The sequence below is a fragment of the Mytilus edulis genome, chromosome 1, assembly GCF_963676685.1.
Source record: "Mytilus edulis chromosome 1, xbMytEdul2.2, whole genome shotgun sequence".
Classification (NCBI taxonomy): domain Eukaryota; kingdom Metazoa; phylum Mollusca; class Bivalvia; order Mytilida; family Mytilidae; genus Mytilus; species Mytilus edulis.
This window is the reverse complement of record NC_092344.1, coordinates 54,594,699-54,614,176: the sequence shown is the minus strand read 5'-3', so window position 1 is coordinate 54,614,176 and position 19,478 is coordinate 54,594,699. Positions and strand designations below refer to the sequence as shown.

Below are 19,478 nucleotides of genomic sequence, written 5' to 3'. Positions count from 1 at the left end.
GTCAAGGTCAACATACAAATTTGACCTTGAAGTATTTTTCAAAGATACATGAATTGATGATGATTGGTGAAGATCCTAGGTGTCTACGACTTACGGTTTCTGAGTTTTGGTGGCCAACCGACACCGGTTAATTTTCATAGGGGCATAACCCTACCAATGAGTCGTTGAATCTTTTCGATCCAAATGTAACGAAGAACCGGGGTCTGGTCCTGAACAAATTTCACCCTTCATTTTTTTCTACCTATTACGGTTACGGTGTTGGAACGATAACAATGTTTTTGGGTTTCGGAGGGATTACTCCGAACCGACAAAATATTTCGACTCACAGGGTGAGTTCCGGATAGGTATTTATGACACCGATACAAAGTGTGAACATGAAAGCGACACGTCTTACGGTTACGGAGGCTAACTTCGTCAAAGTTTGGCGGAACAAAAAGAATAATAATAATAATAATAATAATAATAATAATAATAATAATCAGAAGAAATACAGTAAGGTCTTTCCTTTTAGTAAAAGGAAAGACCTTAATTTATAAACTAGATACCCTAAAGAACATTTAATTAAAGTTTGAAGGTATGTATTATTTAGTAGTTTTAGAGGAGGACATTTATGAAATAGTTTAGGACAACAGACGATGACAACGAACGCCAAGTGATGGCATAAGCTCACATGGGACCCTTTGTGCCCTGGTGAGCTAAAAAGAGATTGACAAAGGGACAGATCACAACATAGTCTCTACTCCTAATTACAACTTTAACATTCCTCAATTTTCGTGCCAAAGTAATAATTATTGTATTCTCTCTCTATATATATATAAAAAAAAGATGTGGTATAATTGCCAATAAGACAACACTTCACAAGAGACCAAATGACAGAAATGAACAACAATAGGTCACTGTACACCCTACAACAATAAGCTAAGCCCATACTGCATAGTCAGCCATAAAAGACATTGAAATGAACTAGAGGCTCTAAAGAGCCTGTGTCGCTCACCTTGGTCTATGTGCATATTAAACAAAGGACACAAATGGATTCATGACAAAATTGTATTTTGGTGATGGTGATGTGTTTGAAGTTCTTACTTTACTGAACATTCTTGCTTCTTACAATTATATCTATAATGAACTTTGCCCATTAGTAACAGAGAAAAAAAAATTGACTATAAAGGGCAATAACTCCTTAAGGGGTCAATTGACCATTTAGGTCATGTGGACTTATTTGTAGATCTTACTTTGATGAACATTATTGCTGTTTACAGTTTATCGCTATCTATAATAGTATTCAAGATAATAACCAAAAACAGCAAAATTTCTTTAAAAATTACCAATTGGAGGGCAGCAACCCAACAACCGGTTGTCCAAGTCATTTGAATATTTCAGGGCAGATATATATTGACTTGATTAACAATTTAACTCCTTGTCAGATTTCCTCTAAATGATTTGGTTTCAGAGTTATAAGCAAAAAACTACATTTTACCCCTGTTCTATTTTTAGCCATGGTGGCCATCTTGGTTGGATGGCCAGGTCATCGGACACATTTTTCAAACAAGGTACCTCAAAGATGATTGTGGTTAAGTTTGAATTAATTTGGCCCAGTAGTTTCAGAGGAGAAGATTTTTGTAAAAGATAACTAAGATTTACGAAAAATGGTTAAAAATTGACTATAAAGGGCAATAACTCCATTTCGGTCATGTTGACTTAATCTTATTTGTAAATCTTACTTTGATGAACATTATTGCTGTTTACAGTTTATCTCTATCTATAATAATATTCAAGATAATAACCAAAAACAGCAAATAAGTCTTATTTGTAAATCTTACTTTGATGAACATTATTGCTGTTTACAGTTTATCTCTATCTATAATAATATTCAAGATAATAACCAAAAACAGCAAAATTTCCTCAAAATGACCAATTCAGGGGCAGCAACCCAACAACGGGTTGACCGATTCATCTGAAAATTTCAGGGCAGATAGATCTTGACCTGATAAACATATTTACCCCATGTCAGATTTCCTCTAAATGCTTTGGTTTTTGAGTTATAAGCCAAAAACTGCATGTTCTATTTTTAGCCGTGGCGGCCATCTTGGTTGGTTGACCGGGTCACGCCACACATTTTTTAAACTAGATACCCCAAAGATGATTGTGGCCAACTTTGGATTAATTTGGCCCATTAGTTTCAGAGGAGAAGATTTTTGTAAAAGATTACTTAGATTTATGAAAAATGGTTAAAAATTGACTATAAAGGGCAATAACTACTTAAGGGGTCAACTGACCATTTTGGTCATGTTGACTTATTTGTAAATCTAACTTTGCTGAACATTATTGCTGTTTACAGTTTATCTCTATCTATAATAATATTCAAGATAATAACCAAAAACGGCAAAATTTCCTCAAAATTACCAATTCAGGGTCAGCAACCCAACAACAGGTTGACCGATTCATCTGAAAATTTCAGGGCAGATAGATCTTGACCTGATAAACATTTTTACCCCACATCAGATTTCCTCTAAATGCTTTGGTTTTGAGTTATAAGCCAAAAACTGCATTTTACCCCTATGTTCTATTTTTAGCCGTGGAAGCCATCTTGGTTAGTTGACCGGGTCACCCCACACATTTTTTAAACTAGATACCCCAAAGATGATTGTGGCCAAGTTTGGATTAATTTGGCCCAGTAGTTTCAGGAGAAGATTTTTGTAAAAGATTACTTAGATTTATGAAAAAATGGTTAAAAATTGACTATAAAGGGCAATAACTCCTACAGGGGTCAACTGACCATTTCGGTCATGCTGACTTATTTGTAAATCTAACTTTGCCGAACATTATTGCTGTTTACAGTTTATCTCTATCTATAATAATATTCAAGATAATAACCAAAAACAGCAAAATTTCCTCAAAATGACCAATTCAGGGGCAGCAACCCAACAACGGGTTGACCGATTCATCTGAAATTTTCAGGGCAGATAGATCTTGACCTGATAAACATATTTACCCCATGTCAGATTTCCTCTAAATGCTTTGGTTTTTGAGTTATAAGCCAAAAACTGCATGTTCTATTTTTAGCCGTGGCGGCCATCTTGGTTGGTTGACCGGGTCACGCCACACATTTTTTAAACTAGATACCCCAAAGATGATTGTGGCCAACTTTGGATTAATTTGGCCCATTAGTTTCAGAGGAGAAGATTTTTGTAAAAGATTACTTAGATTTATGAAAAATGGTTAAAAATTGACTATAAAGGGCAATAACTACTTAAGGGGTCAACTGACCATTTCGGTCATGTTGACTTATTTGTAAATCTAACTTTGCTGAACATTATTGCTGTTTACAGTTTATCTCTATCTATAATAATATTCAAGATAATAACCAAAAACGGCAAAATTTCCTCAAAATTACCAATTCAGGGTCAGCAACCCAACAACAGGTTGACCGATTCATCTGAAAATTTCAGGGCAGATAGATCTTGACCTGATAAACATTTTTACCCCACATCAGATTTCCTCTAAATGCTTTGGTTTTGAGTTATAAGCCAAAAACTGCATTTTACCCCTATGTTCTATTTTTAGCCGTGGAAGCCATCTTGGTTAGTTGACCGGGTCACCCCACACATTTTTTAAACTAGATACCCCAAAGATGATTGTGGCCAAGTTTGGATTAATTTGGCCCAGTAGTTTCAGAGGAGAAGATTTTTGTAAAAGATTACTTAGATTTATGAAAAAATGGTTAAAAATTGACTATAAAGGGCAATAACTCCTACAGGGGTCAACTGACCATTTCGGTCATGTTGACTTATTTGTAAATCTAACTTTGCCGAACATTATTGCTGTTTACAGTTTATCTCTATCTATAATAATATTCAAGATAATAACCAAAAACAGCAAAATTTCCTCAAAATGACCAATTCAGGGGCAGCAACCCAACAACGGGTTGACCGATTCATCTGAAAATTTCAGGGCAGATAGATCTTGACCTGATAAACATATTTACCCCATGTCAGATTTCCTCTAAATGCTTTGGTTTTTGAGTTATAAGCCAAAAACTGCATTTTACCCCTATGTTCTATTTTTAGCCGTGGCGGCCATCTTGGTTGGTTGACCGGGTCACGCCACACATTTTTTGAACTAGATACCCCAATGATGATTGTGGCCAAGTTTGGTTCAATTTGGCCCAGTAGTTTCAGAGGAGAAGATTTTTGTAAAAGTTAACGACGACGGACGACGACGGATGACAGACGACGGACGACGACGACGATGGACGCCGAACGCAAAGTGATGGGAAAAGCTCACTTGGCCCTTCGGGCCAGGTGAGCTAAAAATGTAAAACAATTCAAAAGAGAACCAGATGCTCCACAGGGTGCAGCTTTATACCACTGCAGTGGTCGAACCCTGAACAGTTTGGGCAAGTATGGACACAACATTCAAGCTTGATACAGCTCTGAATTTGGATTGTGATTAAGTAGATGACACATCATAGGTTTCTGACACAGAATGAATGTGGTCTAATGCACTTAAAATTTATTTTATTTTTGCTATTGAGCAATACACTATGCTGTCGAATATTAATCCCGTCAAAAAAAAATATTTGTAGAAAAATTCTTTTTAATTTCTAAAATCTGAAATTAGAAAAAATAAACCCCCTACCCCCACCCCCCTTCCACATTTTTTTTTCACCTCCCCCCTTTCCTTATTAAAAAAATAATCTCAATTCAAATTTCTTATGGAGTTGGCAACTATAACTACTCATTCAAATACATACAGTCATGGTTAAAATTAATATTAATAAACAGTACCGTAACTTCTAAAAATAAATTTACAGCTACACATCTCAAGACAATCATCATTTCTTAGAGCATAATTTTCAATCAATGTAAGGGAGGTAATCAAGTAATCAAACATATATAACAGTGTTCTTTAAATTTTGATGGGATTACCTCCCCTTCACTGCTTTTAAAGTTTATAAATTGTCCTTTAATCAGAAAAACCCTTGTTTTCTCCCTTTTTTGTCCCGAATTGCTTGATGATTTGAACCATAACCCCCCATCACTTTGCAGTATGGAAACTTGTATAATTTCAGAGAGATTTATACACTTAAACACAAGTTATTGACTGAAAACCAAAAAAAATGCTTTTTTTGGCCCCAAATTCCTACACATTTGGGACCATAACCCCCAAAATCAATCCAAACCATCTCCTTGTAGAATTAAACATTGCGGTACAATTTCAGAGCAATTGAAATGCTTATACACAAGTTAGGATCTTAAAAAGAAGAAAAATGCTTCTTTTGGGCCCCTAATTCCAAAACGGTAGGGACCATCATCTCCAAAACCAATCCAAACCTTCCTTTAGGGGTATTGAACCTTTTTATAAAATTTCAAAGAGATCCATTTACTTGAACTTTAGCTATTGTCCGAACACCAAATGTGTCTTGGGATGACGACGCAGATGCAGATGCAGACGCAGACGACAACATCATACCATTATACGAACGCAATAATTTTTTTATATATGTTTATATTGAAGGATTTTAATGATCAAACTCTTACAAAATTCTCTATTCAGAGATCTTAAAAGCTTTGAAGTGTGACATCATATTCTTGGCCTATGAGTAGTGTCAATGGCAAACTATGATGAGTAATTTAAGTATGAATTATTGAAAACTTGCCTACACCTCATAGATTTGAATTGGTAGAAAAAAATACAGGTGCTAAATTAACAATGCTGAACCAAAAACTAGAGGCTCTCAAGAGCCGGTGTCGCTCACCTTGGTCAGTAAATATGTGCATATTTAACAATGGACACAGATAAATTCATGACATAATTGTATTTTGGTGATCGTGATGTGTTTGTAGATCTTATTTTACTAAACATTCTTGTTGCTACAATTATCTCTATCTATAATGAACTTGGCCCAGTAATTACAGTGGAAAATATTTTCTAAAAATTTACACAAAAATTTATGAAAATTGTTAAAAAATGACTATAAAGGGCAATAACTCCTTAAGGGGTCAATTAACAATTTTGGTCATGTTGACTTATTTGTAGATCTTATAATGCTGAACATTATTGCTGTTTACAGTTTATCTTTATCTATAATAATATTCAAGATAATAACCAAAATCTGCAAAATTTCCTTAAAATTACTAATTTGGGGGCAGCAACCCAACAACAGGTTGTCCAATTTGTCTGAAAATTTCTGGTTCATATAGATCTTGACCCGATGAACATTTTTACCCCATGTCAGATTTGCTCTAAATTCTTTAGTTTCAGAGATAGAAGCCAAAATCTACATTTTACCCCTTGTACTATTTTTAGCTATGGCGGCCATCTTGGTTGGTTGACTAGGTCATCAAACACATTTTTAAAACTAAATACACCAATGATGATTGTGGCCAAGTTTGGTTAAATTTGGCCCAGTAGTTTCAGGAGAAGATTTTTTTAAAAGATTACTAAAATTTTAGACAAGAGTGCACACGCTGAAATGTCTCGCCTTCTATACTAATTATTGATATTATGTTGATAGTCCTTGTATAAAGCTAAGCTTTATTACAACTGTCACATAAACTTAACATTAACCAAAATAACTGAACAAAGACCAATGAACCTTGAAAATGAGGTCAAGGTCAGATGAACCATGCCAGGCAGACATGTACAGCTAACAATGCTTCTATACAACATATATTTAGTTGACCTATTACTTATAGTTTAAGAAAAATAGACCAAACCACAAAAACTTAACACTGTGCAATGAACTGTGAAAATGAGGTCACGGTCAAATAAAACCTGCACGACTGACATAAAGATCATAAAATATTTCCATACACCAAATATAGTTGACCTATGGCATATAGTATTAGATAAAAAGACCAAAACTCAAAAACTTAACTTTGACCACTGAACCATGAAAATGAGGTCAAAGTCACATGACAACTGCCCGCTAGACATGTACACCTGACAATCATTCCATACAACAAATATAGTAGACCTATTGCATAAAGTATGAGAAAAACAGACCAAAACATAAAAATTTAACTATAACCACTGAACCATGAAAATGAGGTCAAGGTCAGATGGCACCTGCCAGTTGGACATGTACACCTTACAGTCCTTCCATACTAGCCCTATTGCTTATAGTATCTGAGATATGGACTTGACCACCAAAACTTAACCTTGTTCACTGATCCATTAAATGAGGTCGAGGTCAAGTGAAAACTGTCTGATAGACATGAGGACCTTGCAAGGTACGCACATATCAAATATAGTTATCCTATTACTTATAATAAGAGAGATTTCAACAATACAAAAAATCTGAACTTTTTTTTCAAGTGGTCACTGAACCATGAAAATGAGGTCAAGGACATTGGACATTTGACTGACGGAAACATCGTAACATGAGGCATCTATTTACAAAGTATGAAGCATCCAAGTCTTCCACCTTCTAAAAGAAGTTAGCTAACACCACCGCCGCCGCCGGATCACTATCCCTATGTCGACCTTTCTGCAACAAAAGTTGCAGGCTCGACAAAAATGGTTTAAAAATGACTTTAAAAGGCAATAACTCCTTAATGGGTAAACTGACAATTTTGGTCCTGTTGACTTATTTGAAGATCTTACTTTGCTGAACATTATTGCTGTAAACAGTTTATCTCTATCTATAATAATATTCAAGATTATAACCAAAAACTCAAAAATTTCCTAAAAATTACTAATTTGGGGGCAGAAACCCAACAACAGGTTGTCTGTTTAGTCTGAAAATTTCAGGGCAGATAGATCTTAACCTGATAAACAATTTATGCTCTTCAACTTTGTTCTTGTTTGGCTTTATAAATATTTTGATATGAGCGTCACTGATGAGTCTGATGTAGACGAAACGCACGTCTGGCGTACTAAATTATAATCCTGGAACCTTTGATAACTATTTACCCCCACATCAGATTTGCTCTAAATGCTTTGGTTTCAGAGATATAAGCCAAAATCTACATTTCATCCCTATGTTCTATTTTTAGCCATGGCTGCCATCTTGGTTGGTTGGCCAAGTCATTGGACACATTTTTCAAACTAAATACCCCAATGATGATTGTGGCCAAGTTTGGTTAAATTTGGCCCAGTAGTTTCAGAGGAGAAGATTTTTAAAAAGAATACTAAAATTTTAGAAAAATGGTTAAAAATTGACTATAAACGGCAATAACTCCTTAAGGGGTCAACTGACAATTTTGGTCATGTTGATTTATTTGTAGATCTTTCTTTGCTGAACATTATTGCTGTTTACAGTTTATCTCTATCTATAATAATATTCAAGATAATAACCAAAGACTGCAAAATTTCCTTAAAATTACTATTACTAATTTGGGGACAGCAGCCCAATAACGTGTTGTCCTATTTGTCTGAAAATTTTAGGGCAGATAGATCTTGACCTGATAAACAATTTCACCCCCACATCAGATTTGCTCTAAATGCTTTGGTTTCAGAGTTATAAGCCAAAATCTACATTTTACCCCTATGTTCTATTTTTAGCCATGGCGGCCATCTTGGTTGGTTGGCAGGGTCACGCCACACATTTTTCAAACTAAGTACCCCAATGATAATTGTGGCCAAGTTTGGTTAAATTTGGACCAGTAGTTTCAGAGGAGAAGATTTTTGTAAAAGTTTACGGACACTGGACGCCAAGTGATGAGAAAAGCTTACTTGACCTTTCAGGTTAGGTGAGCTAAAAATAGTACATGTACTACCTAATCATTGGAAGACAATGCAAGTAAAATAAGAATATGTGGTATAATTGCAAATGAGTCAACATACCCGGTAGTCCAAATGACATGTATGTAAGAAAATATACAAGGGCAATAACTCTAACAAGAAGTTGTTGACTGATTTACTCATATAAAAGATATAGATACCTACCTCAGGAATACAGTCTTGGTGAGTGACAACTCTTACAATGTCATCTAATGGAAGTAAAGAGTGACACTTAATCTCAGTGTAAACATTCTTGCCTTCAGTACACAGAGCAAGCAGTTGTACTAAATTAATATGGTAGATAAGTGGACTGGCTGCATCAGTTCTATGTCTCTCAGACCTCATTAATTCAGTAAATACATTGAATGATGATCTGTCGTTGTAAAACAGTAGTACTTCCTCTCCAACATTCACAAGCTGAAATTAACATGTTGGCCATGTACGTTTATGTTATCAATAAAAAAGAGAATGATAATGGTGAATGATATATCATATACATGATGAAAAACCTTTTCAAACCTGTAACCACAAGAAGACACCCCTATCTTTGAAACTGATCACATTGGATGTTATTCCCCTAGTCAAGTTTAAAATCATGGTAATGTGATGCTATAATGTTTGAACATATCAGAAATGCTTTTTTTATTGAGGTTTCACTTTAATTTCTGGGGAAAAAAAATCATATTTCCAAATTCCCAGTTCACTAGGATGCTATATGAAATTTGAGGGAAGAGCACAGCATGGGCTTTCATGTGAAGTATAAACCTTATATTAGCGCCAACATGGTTCTCGATAAAATTTCTCTTGTTTCAAAAACAAAAATTTATTCCAGTGGAAACTAATCTGGTCTTTGCAAAAAATGTACCTGGCATATTCATCTACTTTCTTTGATATTACCTGCCAATTCTCATTGACAGGGTTAGAACACTTACTTTAATGATAAAAATAATGCTAGTCTAGGAGGCTGTCTCACAAAAAACTTACATCTAAGATTCTATACTGAATTGTTCAAGACTTAAAATCAAACTTAGTTAGTATGTTTTGATGAAACTGAATCCAAATTGGTTGCAATAATTATTGACATTGCTAATTGTAGGCTATCTAAACCTGTGACAACTACTTCCAAAGATGATGAACCAGGTGCTCCGTAGGGCACAGCTTTATATGACCGGAGAAGTCGAACCCTGAACAGTTAGGGCAAGTATATATGGACACACCATTCAAGCTTGATACAGCTCTGAATTTGGATTGCGAACAAATTTTGACATAATATCAGTTTCTGATACAAAACAAATGTCAAGATCTTACAAATCTATTGCGCAATATTGTGCTATTAAAGATTTCTTCTTTTAACTTTTCAAAAGTTTGGAATTTGAGAAATTAGTAGAAAAAAATTGAAAACAACTACCACTCCCCTTTTTTTTGCAATTAGTCCAAAACTCATTTTTTTATACATAATATACAAGAAGTGTAAGGTAGGTAAATCTGAGCATACCCAACATTGTATGTTAAATGTTTTAGTATTACCTCCCTTTCACTGCTTAAGACAGCAATTGTCTTAATTGACCATTGACCAGAAATACCTAGTTTTTCCCCTTTTTTGCCCCTAATTCAGAAACATTTTGAGCCATAACCCCCTAGGTAAATACAAACCATCCCTTTATCAAATGGAAACTTGTGGTTTAATTTCAGAGAGTTGCATACACTTAAACATAAGTTATTGTTAGAAAACTACAAAAAATATTATTTTGGGCCCCCTTTTTTGGCCCCTAATTCCTATACTATTGATACCATAACCCCCAAAATCAATCCCAAACTTCCTTAAGTTGTAATGAACCTTCTTGTAAAAATTTATGGAGATCCATACACTTAAACACAATTTATTGTCTGTAAACTAGAAAAATGCTTCTTGTTGGCCCTTTGTTTACCCCTTATTCCTACAAATTTGGGAAAATTAACCCCAAACTGAATCCTAGCCTTCCCTGTGTTAAATGGAAACTTGTGGTACAATGTCAGAGAGATCCATACAGTTACACATAAGTTATTGTCTTGAAACTAGAAAAATGCTTGTTTTTGGCCCCCTTTTTAGCCCTTAATTCCTAGACTGTTTGCCCAATAACCCCTTAAAATAAATCCCAACCTTCTACTTATGGTATTAAAGAATGTGGTATAATTTCTGAACAATTGAAATACTAATACACAACTTTTTGTCCTAAAACTAGATAACTGCTGTTTTTGGCCCCTTTAGGCCCCTAATTCCTAAACCTTTGGGATCATAACCCCCAAAATCAATCCCTAGCTTCCTTTTGTGGTTATAAACATTCAAAAGTTATTATCTAGGAAACCATCTGTCTTTTGACGACGCCAACGACGATGTGATACCAATATACGACCAAAATTTTTTTAATTTTTGCAATCGTATAAAAAAAGGGTGTTTTTTTAAGTAGAATTCCCTAACAGGCTTTTGAATGCTGTCAATATTAGCAGCATTTTCCAACAAAAATCTGTGCAGAAAACAATACCTGTGATTACTTCAAAGTGCAAAATACACCTGTCATTTCATACACATAAGGTTTCAAGTAAACAGCAAAAAACATCTTCATTGGCAAGAAGGTAGATACTGATTTACTGAACACATTGATTAGGTAGATTTCATCTCCCTATATCGGTTGCAAGATATTATACAATTCTTAACCCCTATGTTCTAGTTTTAGAAATGGTGGCTTTGTTTGTTAGCAGGTGTGTTCACCAGTCACAATTTTTAAACTAAGATACTCTATGATGATTGTGGCCAAGATTGGTTTCAATTGGTGTGGTTGTTCCAGGGTTTTTTTTTTTTAAGTAAACAGATGATAAACTTAACCATGTGAAGACAATAGTTCAAACTTGCCAGCTAAGCCAGGTGAAAAAAAGGTACAAAAAAGACTGTGATATATGTATCAGTTTAAATTCAATATTTCATCATAATATTCCTTTTCTTTTAAAAACAATTCAATATTTACCTCTGCCATTACCATATCCTGACATTTTTTAATGTACTTATTCTCTGCTTTAACAATGTTCTGTAGAAACTTGATATATGGCACATGTCTTCCATGTGTTTCTATACAATGAACAAAGTGTTGTACTACTGCTTCTGATATATCATTACAAAGCACAGTATTGTCTTGGAAAATGGCAGTCATTGTTTCAGCTTCAAGTAACTAAAATCATAATATATTTTCAATTCAATGATTATGTCAAAATTATTTATATTGATATGAAATTAAGAAAGTTCAGCACATAAATTAACAACTGATCCTAAGTATTTGTACAATTCCATACAATCTTCCCTTTTTCTTAGGCAATGCATTAAACATATTTCCCAAGGATAATTTTTCTTTAAAAAACTTGAACAATAAATATATATATATATATGTTAGCGGCAATAAGTGAAATTAGGCATTAAGCTTAAATCCTAGGCAATAAGCTAACGCCTAGGCAGTAAGTCTATTGCCTAAATGATGTTAGGCATTAGTCTTAAATCCTAGGATGTAAGCCTAAATCCTGAAAAATATGTGCAGGCATTAAGCTTAATGCCTAAAATGTAAATGCGAGTAAATAAAAGACATTTATTAATTTAAATCAAAATACATTTGTTACATAGGCCACAGGAGATAAAAAATTTACCCATTACAATAAAAGAACTTTTCCCAATTGTTGTGGCAATGGATATTTGGGGTTCGTTTTTAGCCAACCATAAAATTTTGTTTTTAACCGATAATGCAGCAGTTGCTGCAATTATAAATAAAACATCTTCAAAAGAAAAGAATATTATGAAATTGGTCTGGAGATTGGTACTAGCTGCTTTAAAATACAATATTCATTTTCAAGCTAAGCATATTCCTGAAAAGACCAATGTAATTTGTGACCTGTTGTCTCGTTTTTCTTTTCAAAAAGTTCATTGGATAGCTCCATGGCTAAATCCTTCTCCTGTATACATTCCACCTCAATTTTTAAATCTGTAACTAATTAAACTCATTTGTTTTTATTTTTTGTTGAACATTCTGGACTTACTAGTAGAGGTCAACATGGTTTGCTCTACAGTCTATTGTACATTTTAGTATATTTAGGTAAAGGACAACATGGCTTGCTCTACATTTTTTTTTATTCAAAATCCAATACATGGTGTTTTGTGAAATAAATATTTTTTAACTTTTTTTTTGTGTTGTTTTTTCTATATTTGTATTCTAGTGAACAATTTTACATGACTATTATTAAAAATTTGTTTTTATTTTCACATGTATTTTCGTCTATAAGGACAGTAGAGTTCAACATGGCTTGCTCTGCATTTAAGTGGTCATTAAGGGCTCATTTTCCTTATATATATGTCTTCCCTAGTTCTGGACAGGGAGTCCTCAGGTGGGGATCCCCTTTGGGGATTTGTGGCATTTTCTTAACCCCACCTTTGCTTTTTAATGTCATTGTCATTTATTTGCTACTATTGATATTGTTAATATGTCATTATCAATTAATGATAAATTTTGAATAAATGACATTTTGCTCAACTTGAGTTTTATATTAACAGCAAACTTAGCTCGGCCTCCCTATAGTTTTGTTAAACATCATCTTTAGGAACCTTGGCTGTCAAAAATAAAGGAGATGGGGCAATAAAGCCCTTATTTGGCCCAAGATTTACTGCAAATTTAAAAGTTATCATACATATTTTTAAATTATAAAAAGTATCTCAGGTAGAAGGAATTCAGAAAAACAAAATAGTTTTGGACATTGAACAAATTATTATGGCAACAAATCATGCCTTAATTTGCATATTTTGTAAAATCTTGTGATTTTCCTTGTATTTCATCAAATTTTTAAGTATATTTTCGATTGGAAAAGTATGTGCGCACCCAAGAAACAACTTTATATTTGGTGAGATTTTGTCAATAGTAATAATAAAGCTTCAGTTAAATTATTTTGTTGTTTCTTGGCTGCACACGATGTTTCCACAACAGAAATAAAGATGGAAAACTGCATAATTTCTGAATTTTCATCGTTTTTGTGAAAACAGTACATATTATGACGTAATTGTGACGTCATCACATAAGAATCTTAATGTTTTTCATTTATATTTCTTGACCCTATGCAATTCTAAAGATTATGTGCCAATTTGAAAAAGTTATCAAACATTTTATTTTCTTGGGCCAAAACCAGGCCTTAATTTATTGAAAATAAAAACATTTTTGTCTGCAAGTTCAGATAATCATTGAGGATTAAGTAATATCTACTGTGTAGTAATTCTATCTGGGGATAAGCCATCTGGGGTCTAGGGCAGTATTGTACATTATGAGTGTAGAAACTTTATCTCCCACCTGAGGACAATGTGTGCTATGGTCAAATAAGGAAATGGATTAGCCAGTTTTTGGGAGGGTCAATTCAAGATCAGATTATTGCATGAACTTGGACAATTGCAATCATTCAGCTAATTTCTCTGAAAGAAGAAACATCATTTATTTGAAACTTGGAAAATATTTTGTAACTTTTTGCAAAAACCCACCCATCTTCCACCCAATCTTTATGACAGTTTTAATCATTATTTTTTACAGTTATTATTTTATCATCTTAAGATACAGGATGTGTGATGCTTCACAAGATTGTTTTTATTGTATTTATAGTAGTATTTTACAATTTGTTACTGTATTGTATGATATACTGGTTGGGGCATTTTCTTAACCTCACCTTTGCTTTTTAGTGTCATTGTCATTTATTTGCTACTATTGATATTGTTAATATGTCATTATCAATTAATGATAAATTTTGAATAAATGACATTTTGCTCAACTTGAGTTTTATATTAACAGCAATCTTAACTCGGCCTCCCTATAGTTTTGTTAAACATCATCTTTAGGAACCTTGGCTGTCAAAAAATAACATTATGATAACTGTGGCCTGTTTATCAACACTGTCCTAAGATTAGATCTATAAGATATTCTTTGGACAGAAAATATGATATAGTTAGGATCGACTTACAACATTTCTCAGCTTGTGCACATGGAAGCTATCCGAGGATTATATTAGCTGGGATGTCCTAAGTATTGGAGTAAAAAAATAGCAAATAAAAAAAATGAAATATTGTATCAAATTCAACCAAAAATTTTAATTCATAAACCGATTAATTATTAGAAAATAATTATTAGTTTTAAATGAAAGGTTATAAATAATTTTTATATTATAATTGTAGATCTAAACTCTTTGAAACAAAATATAAGTAAAAAAATATAGCTACGTTTTATATTAGAATTGAACAAAATAATTGTAAATAGTTAAAATTAAATATATAATCGGTAAAATCATTTTATTTTTTGAGGGACCTGAATTCAAAGCGTCACGGTTTCATGCCTACAAGTTCATAGGAAAATCTCGTGCATCTTTCATATAAATATGTCAACTATTTTATTTTATTACTGCAAATAACATACGTTTGAAAATGAGCAGAAGAAAAAAAAATCGAATTTCAGCGATTTTAATGATGCAAAAGTGCAGGGCCCAGTGTCCTCCTAAATATAAAAAAAGAAGATGTGGCATGATTGCCAATATGACAAATCTCCACAAGAGACCAGAAATAAATTCACTAATAAAATATGTTATTTATATTAAAATGCTTCAAATAATAATTTAGAAATATAAAAACATGAAAGAAATTTGTGTTAAAAAATCATTTTGTTATGACAAATTGTGGAACTATTAAAGACAATTTACTTATCCAATATAAAAAATGGAAAATGGTGTGATAAAAAAAGACATATCTTAATTTGGGCTACTTTTGACCAGTTCAAACCAGCTCGACTAATGAAGTGTACAAATTTAAAAAAAAATATAATTATAATTATTCTATAGAATCTCCCCCCTTTTTCAATTGGATACAATTACTTTTTTTAAAGTCTTTTTGATACTTAGTAATACCACACAAACATAAAAAAAAGTATTAGTTAATTCTGTTTTTCAACTGATAAAATTACTAAATAAAATTTGAAGATCTGTCAAATGAATTTATATTTATAAATGTAGAATTAGAAATATAAATAAAAACCACTCTTTATCAAGAATAAATCACCCAATATGCATAAATTCTAGAGTTTATTTATTGCCTAAAATTATGTTCGGCAATAGGATGAATAATCATCATCAGATTTCAGGCAATAAGCTTAATGCCTAAACATTTCAGGCAATAACTTAATGCCTAGGCGTTAGCTTATGCCTAATTTTACTTATTGCCGCTAACATATATATTGTCAAACTGTTGAAAGATTCTGGTAAACTGTTTACAAATTTTCTTGACTTTTGTTGAAGACTATACAGAACTCTAGGAATGTCTTTTGATCATTCTGATAAATTGCTATCTCACAATCACCTATGTATATACCTAAAATATATTTCTGACAAATAATGTTCTAATGAAGTCATTCAAAATATATTTTTCACAGAGATAAATATTCATACATACTGATATAATTTTTATAATTCTATAATAGTACTTGTTAAATTTTTTTTTTTAAAGGCTATTACCTCAAAAACAAGTGCAATATCAACTGAAAAAACTTCATTTTATATTAAAGATCAGTAAATGGTCCTTACAGTGAACCATTATCTGTCCATCAATGACAGGCATATACATATCATACAACTAAACTTATTCTATCATTTTCAACTGTTCATGACTTTAAAAATATAATTGAAATTTTCTTGTATTAGATTTTAAGAGAATGACAAAAGGCAATCTTGACTTCATTTATAAAGTTTTGATACATGATGTGCCAAAGAAAAACATTATTTGATATAGTCTCATGAACATTTTTTTCTTCCATAATATGTTGATCAATGACTGTTCTAATTCATTCATACAATATCTCCCATTTTGTATTAGTGTGTTTAAAAAAAGAAAAGAAAATGGAACACATGTTATGCTCATCCAGACATTTATAATCTTTAAGATATATAATACAGAATATATATCTGTAATAAACTTTATCATAAAACAATGATCAAAATGTCTCAAATTAATTACGAACAAATTCACTTATTTAGAGCAAATTTAGTTATTATTACTATTATTAGTATTATTAGACTAAGGATGACAAAGCTTGTTAGTAAAGCCTGTTATTTCAGACAGAGGTGAACATTTTCTTTAATCTCTGGATGTCTCTAGATGTTATTTGTGTTGTTGGTTTGCTGTCTTGTTTGCTTATCCCACATCTTCTTTCCATAACATCTTTTTCATCTCTTTTGTCTCAACGATTATTTGCTCACTAATTCTTAATACTTGCTTCATTTTGTTTTGTTTGACAAGAATTTTATTACTTAATAAAAAAGCCAGCTATATATGGTTAATAAAAAAAATGGAAAGCACTCTATCACATTTGTTTGTATTATTGCAGATATAAATAAGATATCATTTAAAAAAAACCAATACAATATAAATGGATTCATTTTTTAAGGCATACAATACAGAAGACATTTATTTTACTTAAATTTTATTTGCACTATTAAAATATCAAAAGAAAATTTAACCATCAAAACTTATGTTAAAAAATGTATATATGTTTGATTTTTGCATACTAGAGGTAAATAAAAAATCATATTCAATGACTGATATGGCAAAAATAACACAACTTTCAAACAAAAAAAGAGATAGTTTCACCAGTTTTTGTTTGTTAAACATAATGCAGTTTTTAGGCTTTTAAGATGTAAAAAGTGAAATATGATAAAATTCTGGTGAAATTACATATACAAATACATACAGAATAAAATATTCAGTTCAACCAAGGAGGTTATATGAGAAGGAGAGAGGACGAAAGACGATAATTACACATAAAATGTTACCGACTTTTCTGTAAATAGGTGTTAATTAGTTTAGATCTACTCTGTCACAGAGGGAGATTTTGTCCTAATTACATACCCCAGTAAGAACGGAAACACCTGAGGTGTCATAAACTGACCGGATATACAATTATTGACATGATAAGATTTTTTGTGAAATTTTTTATAAAGTAATTAAAAATTAAAATTTTATGTTAAAAGTAAACTTATTACCAATAGAAATGAGAGAATATCTGTCTCATTGCCGTCAAAGTTAATATCAACAGGAATCACTTTTACATTGTTCCTAATAAATTTCTCAATGTTTCAGTTGCAAATATTCCTTCCAGTCGTTACCGGTCACCGTAACTAAAGTACTTTGCATATTCATGTATTTTCAATGAATATTACCTGCCAATTCTCATCAACAGAAATTGAAAGGTGAAGCGAAAATCTGTGTTTAAAGTAATGTAGTGTTGATTAAAAATCGCAAACTAACTTTCCTTTAAACCCTCATAACTTTGTCATTTCTTTATCTTTTTTCACGGTAGACAGATGGTTGATTTTGAAATTGCACGTCCGATCTTTTTCTATATCATAAACACATATACACTGCATTGTTACCAAAAATACACCTGACTTTATTGACCCAGTCACTGATAACAATCACGAGAGCCGTAGTGTAGTGGTTAGTGCATCGGACTACTAACACAATGGTTCCAGGTTCGATTCACGTTTGGGATGAAAATTTCAGGAACTCAATTTTCGGCTCTCCCTTGACACCATCGGCGAGTATGGTCTTGAGGAAACGATGATAGTCCATCGGAAGGGGACGATAAATGGCTGACCCGTGTTAAGAGAGAGCCAAAGACACCCTTGTAGATTTCGAAAAAGAGTAGGCTAATGCCGCTACAAGGCAGCACTCGCACCCGCAAAGTGGAAAGGGATTAATATAAGTTGAAAAACTTGTTTCCCAATCCACTATAAATAAATATGTTTAAACTAACAATCACGTGACATATGCAATTTATCTAATAGCCCTAACTGCTCGCAGTAACAGCCCGGTACATCAGAGGGCTATGTCAAGTGGGTGATAAACATGTCGGTTTCTTTATATTTTTATCATTTTTCTCTGATCGAACTGCTATCCTGGGGATGCTAATTTTGTATCAAGCAGAGTGTTCACTCTCCTTCTCATATAACCTCCTTGGTTCAACTGTTTGTGCAATTTTGAAGTGCACATTAACTGAAGAAGAACACTTCTTGCCTAATTTAAATACTGACTAGAACAACACACCCGCGAAATTGAAGTCATTTAGTGTGTAGTTGAAATTATGTAAACTTTGTAGGATAAATTTTTGTACAATATTTTATGACTGGATAATTTCAGGAAAGGTATCAAAAGTCTTAGCCTGTGGGTGCCATGCTAACAGGACAAATGTTGTATAGCCTTCCCCCTTTTTCTGTTATTGTTTGTTTTCTGTTTTTCAGTCTACTATGAAATACATATACTACAGTTAAAGTGTATTTGCTATTTACTATCAATACGAAAGCCTATTATCCATGGCAGTCACTGATATAGTATAAAGAGACTCTTTATATCATTTATATCAGCGACCACGTCAACGACCGCCGTTGATAGTAAACTTCGAATTGATAGTAAACTTCGAATTGATAGTAAATAGCAAATACACTTTATTTATGGTATATGTTTGATCGTAGTATATAGAAAAACGTGAAAATAATTGTCCTGCCGCCAAGAACTTTTGAAAATTATGTGCAATTTTATTAAAAAAAAACAATTCTAAACTGAAGCCTTTTCTCCCAAAATAACCCAAACTGAATAATCATAAGAATGGATGACAAATGCGACTGCATAATGCATGGTACCTATAGGACACAAAGGCATGGTGATT

The 19,478-nt window shown here is 32.7% G+C and overlaps 1 protein-coding gene across 27 annotated transcripts in view; it reads right to left on the bottom strand.

Annotated features, from left to right (window-relative positions):
• The window catches only part of LOC139514078 (inositol 1,4,5-trisphosphate-gated calcium channel ITPR1-like), a 269,729-nt gene that overhangs the window by 89,830 nt on the left and 160,421 nt on the right, over window positions 1–19,478 (bottom strand). For all 27 annotated transcript variants that reach the window (XM_071302866.1, XM_071302912.1, XM_071302962.1 and 24 more), the window contains 2 exons: window positions 11,730–11,930; window positions 8,893–9,144 (listed from right to left, as the gene is read on the bottom strand). In XM_071302866.1, coding sequence (XP_071158967.1) covers window positions 8,893–9,144; window positions 11,730–11,930 — 453 coding nt within the window. The remainder of the gene's footprint in view (window positions 1–8,892; window positions 9,145–11,729; window positions 11,931–19,478) is intronic.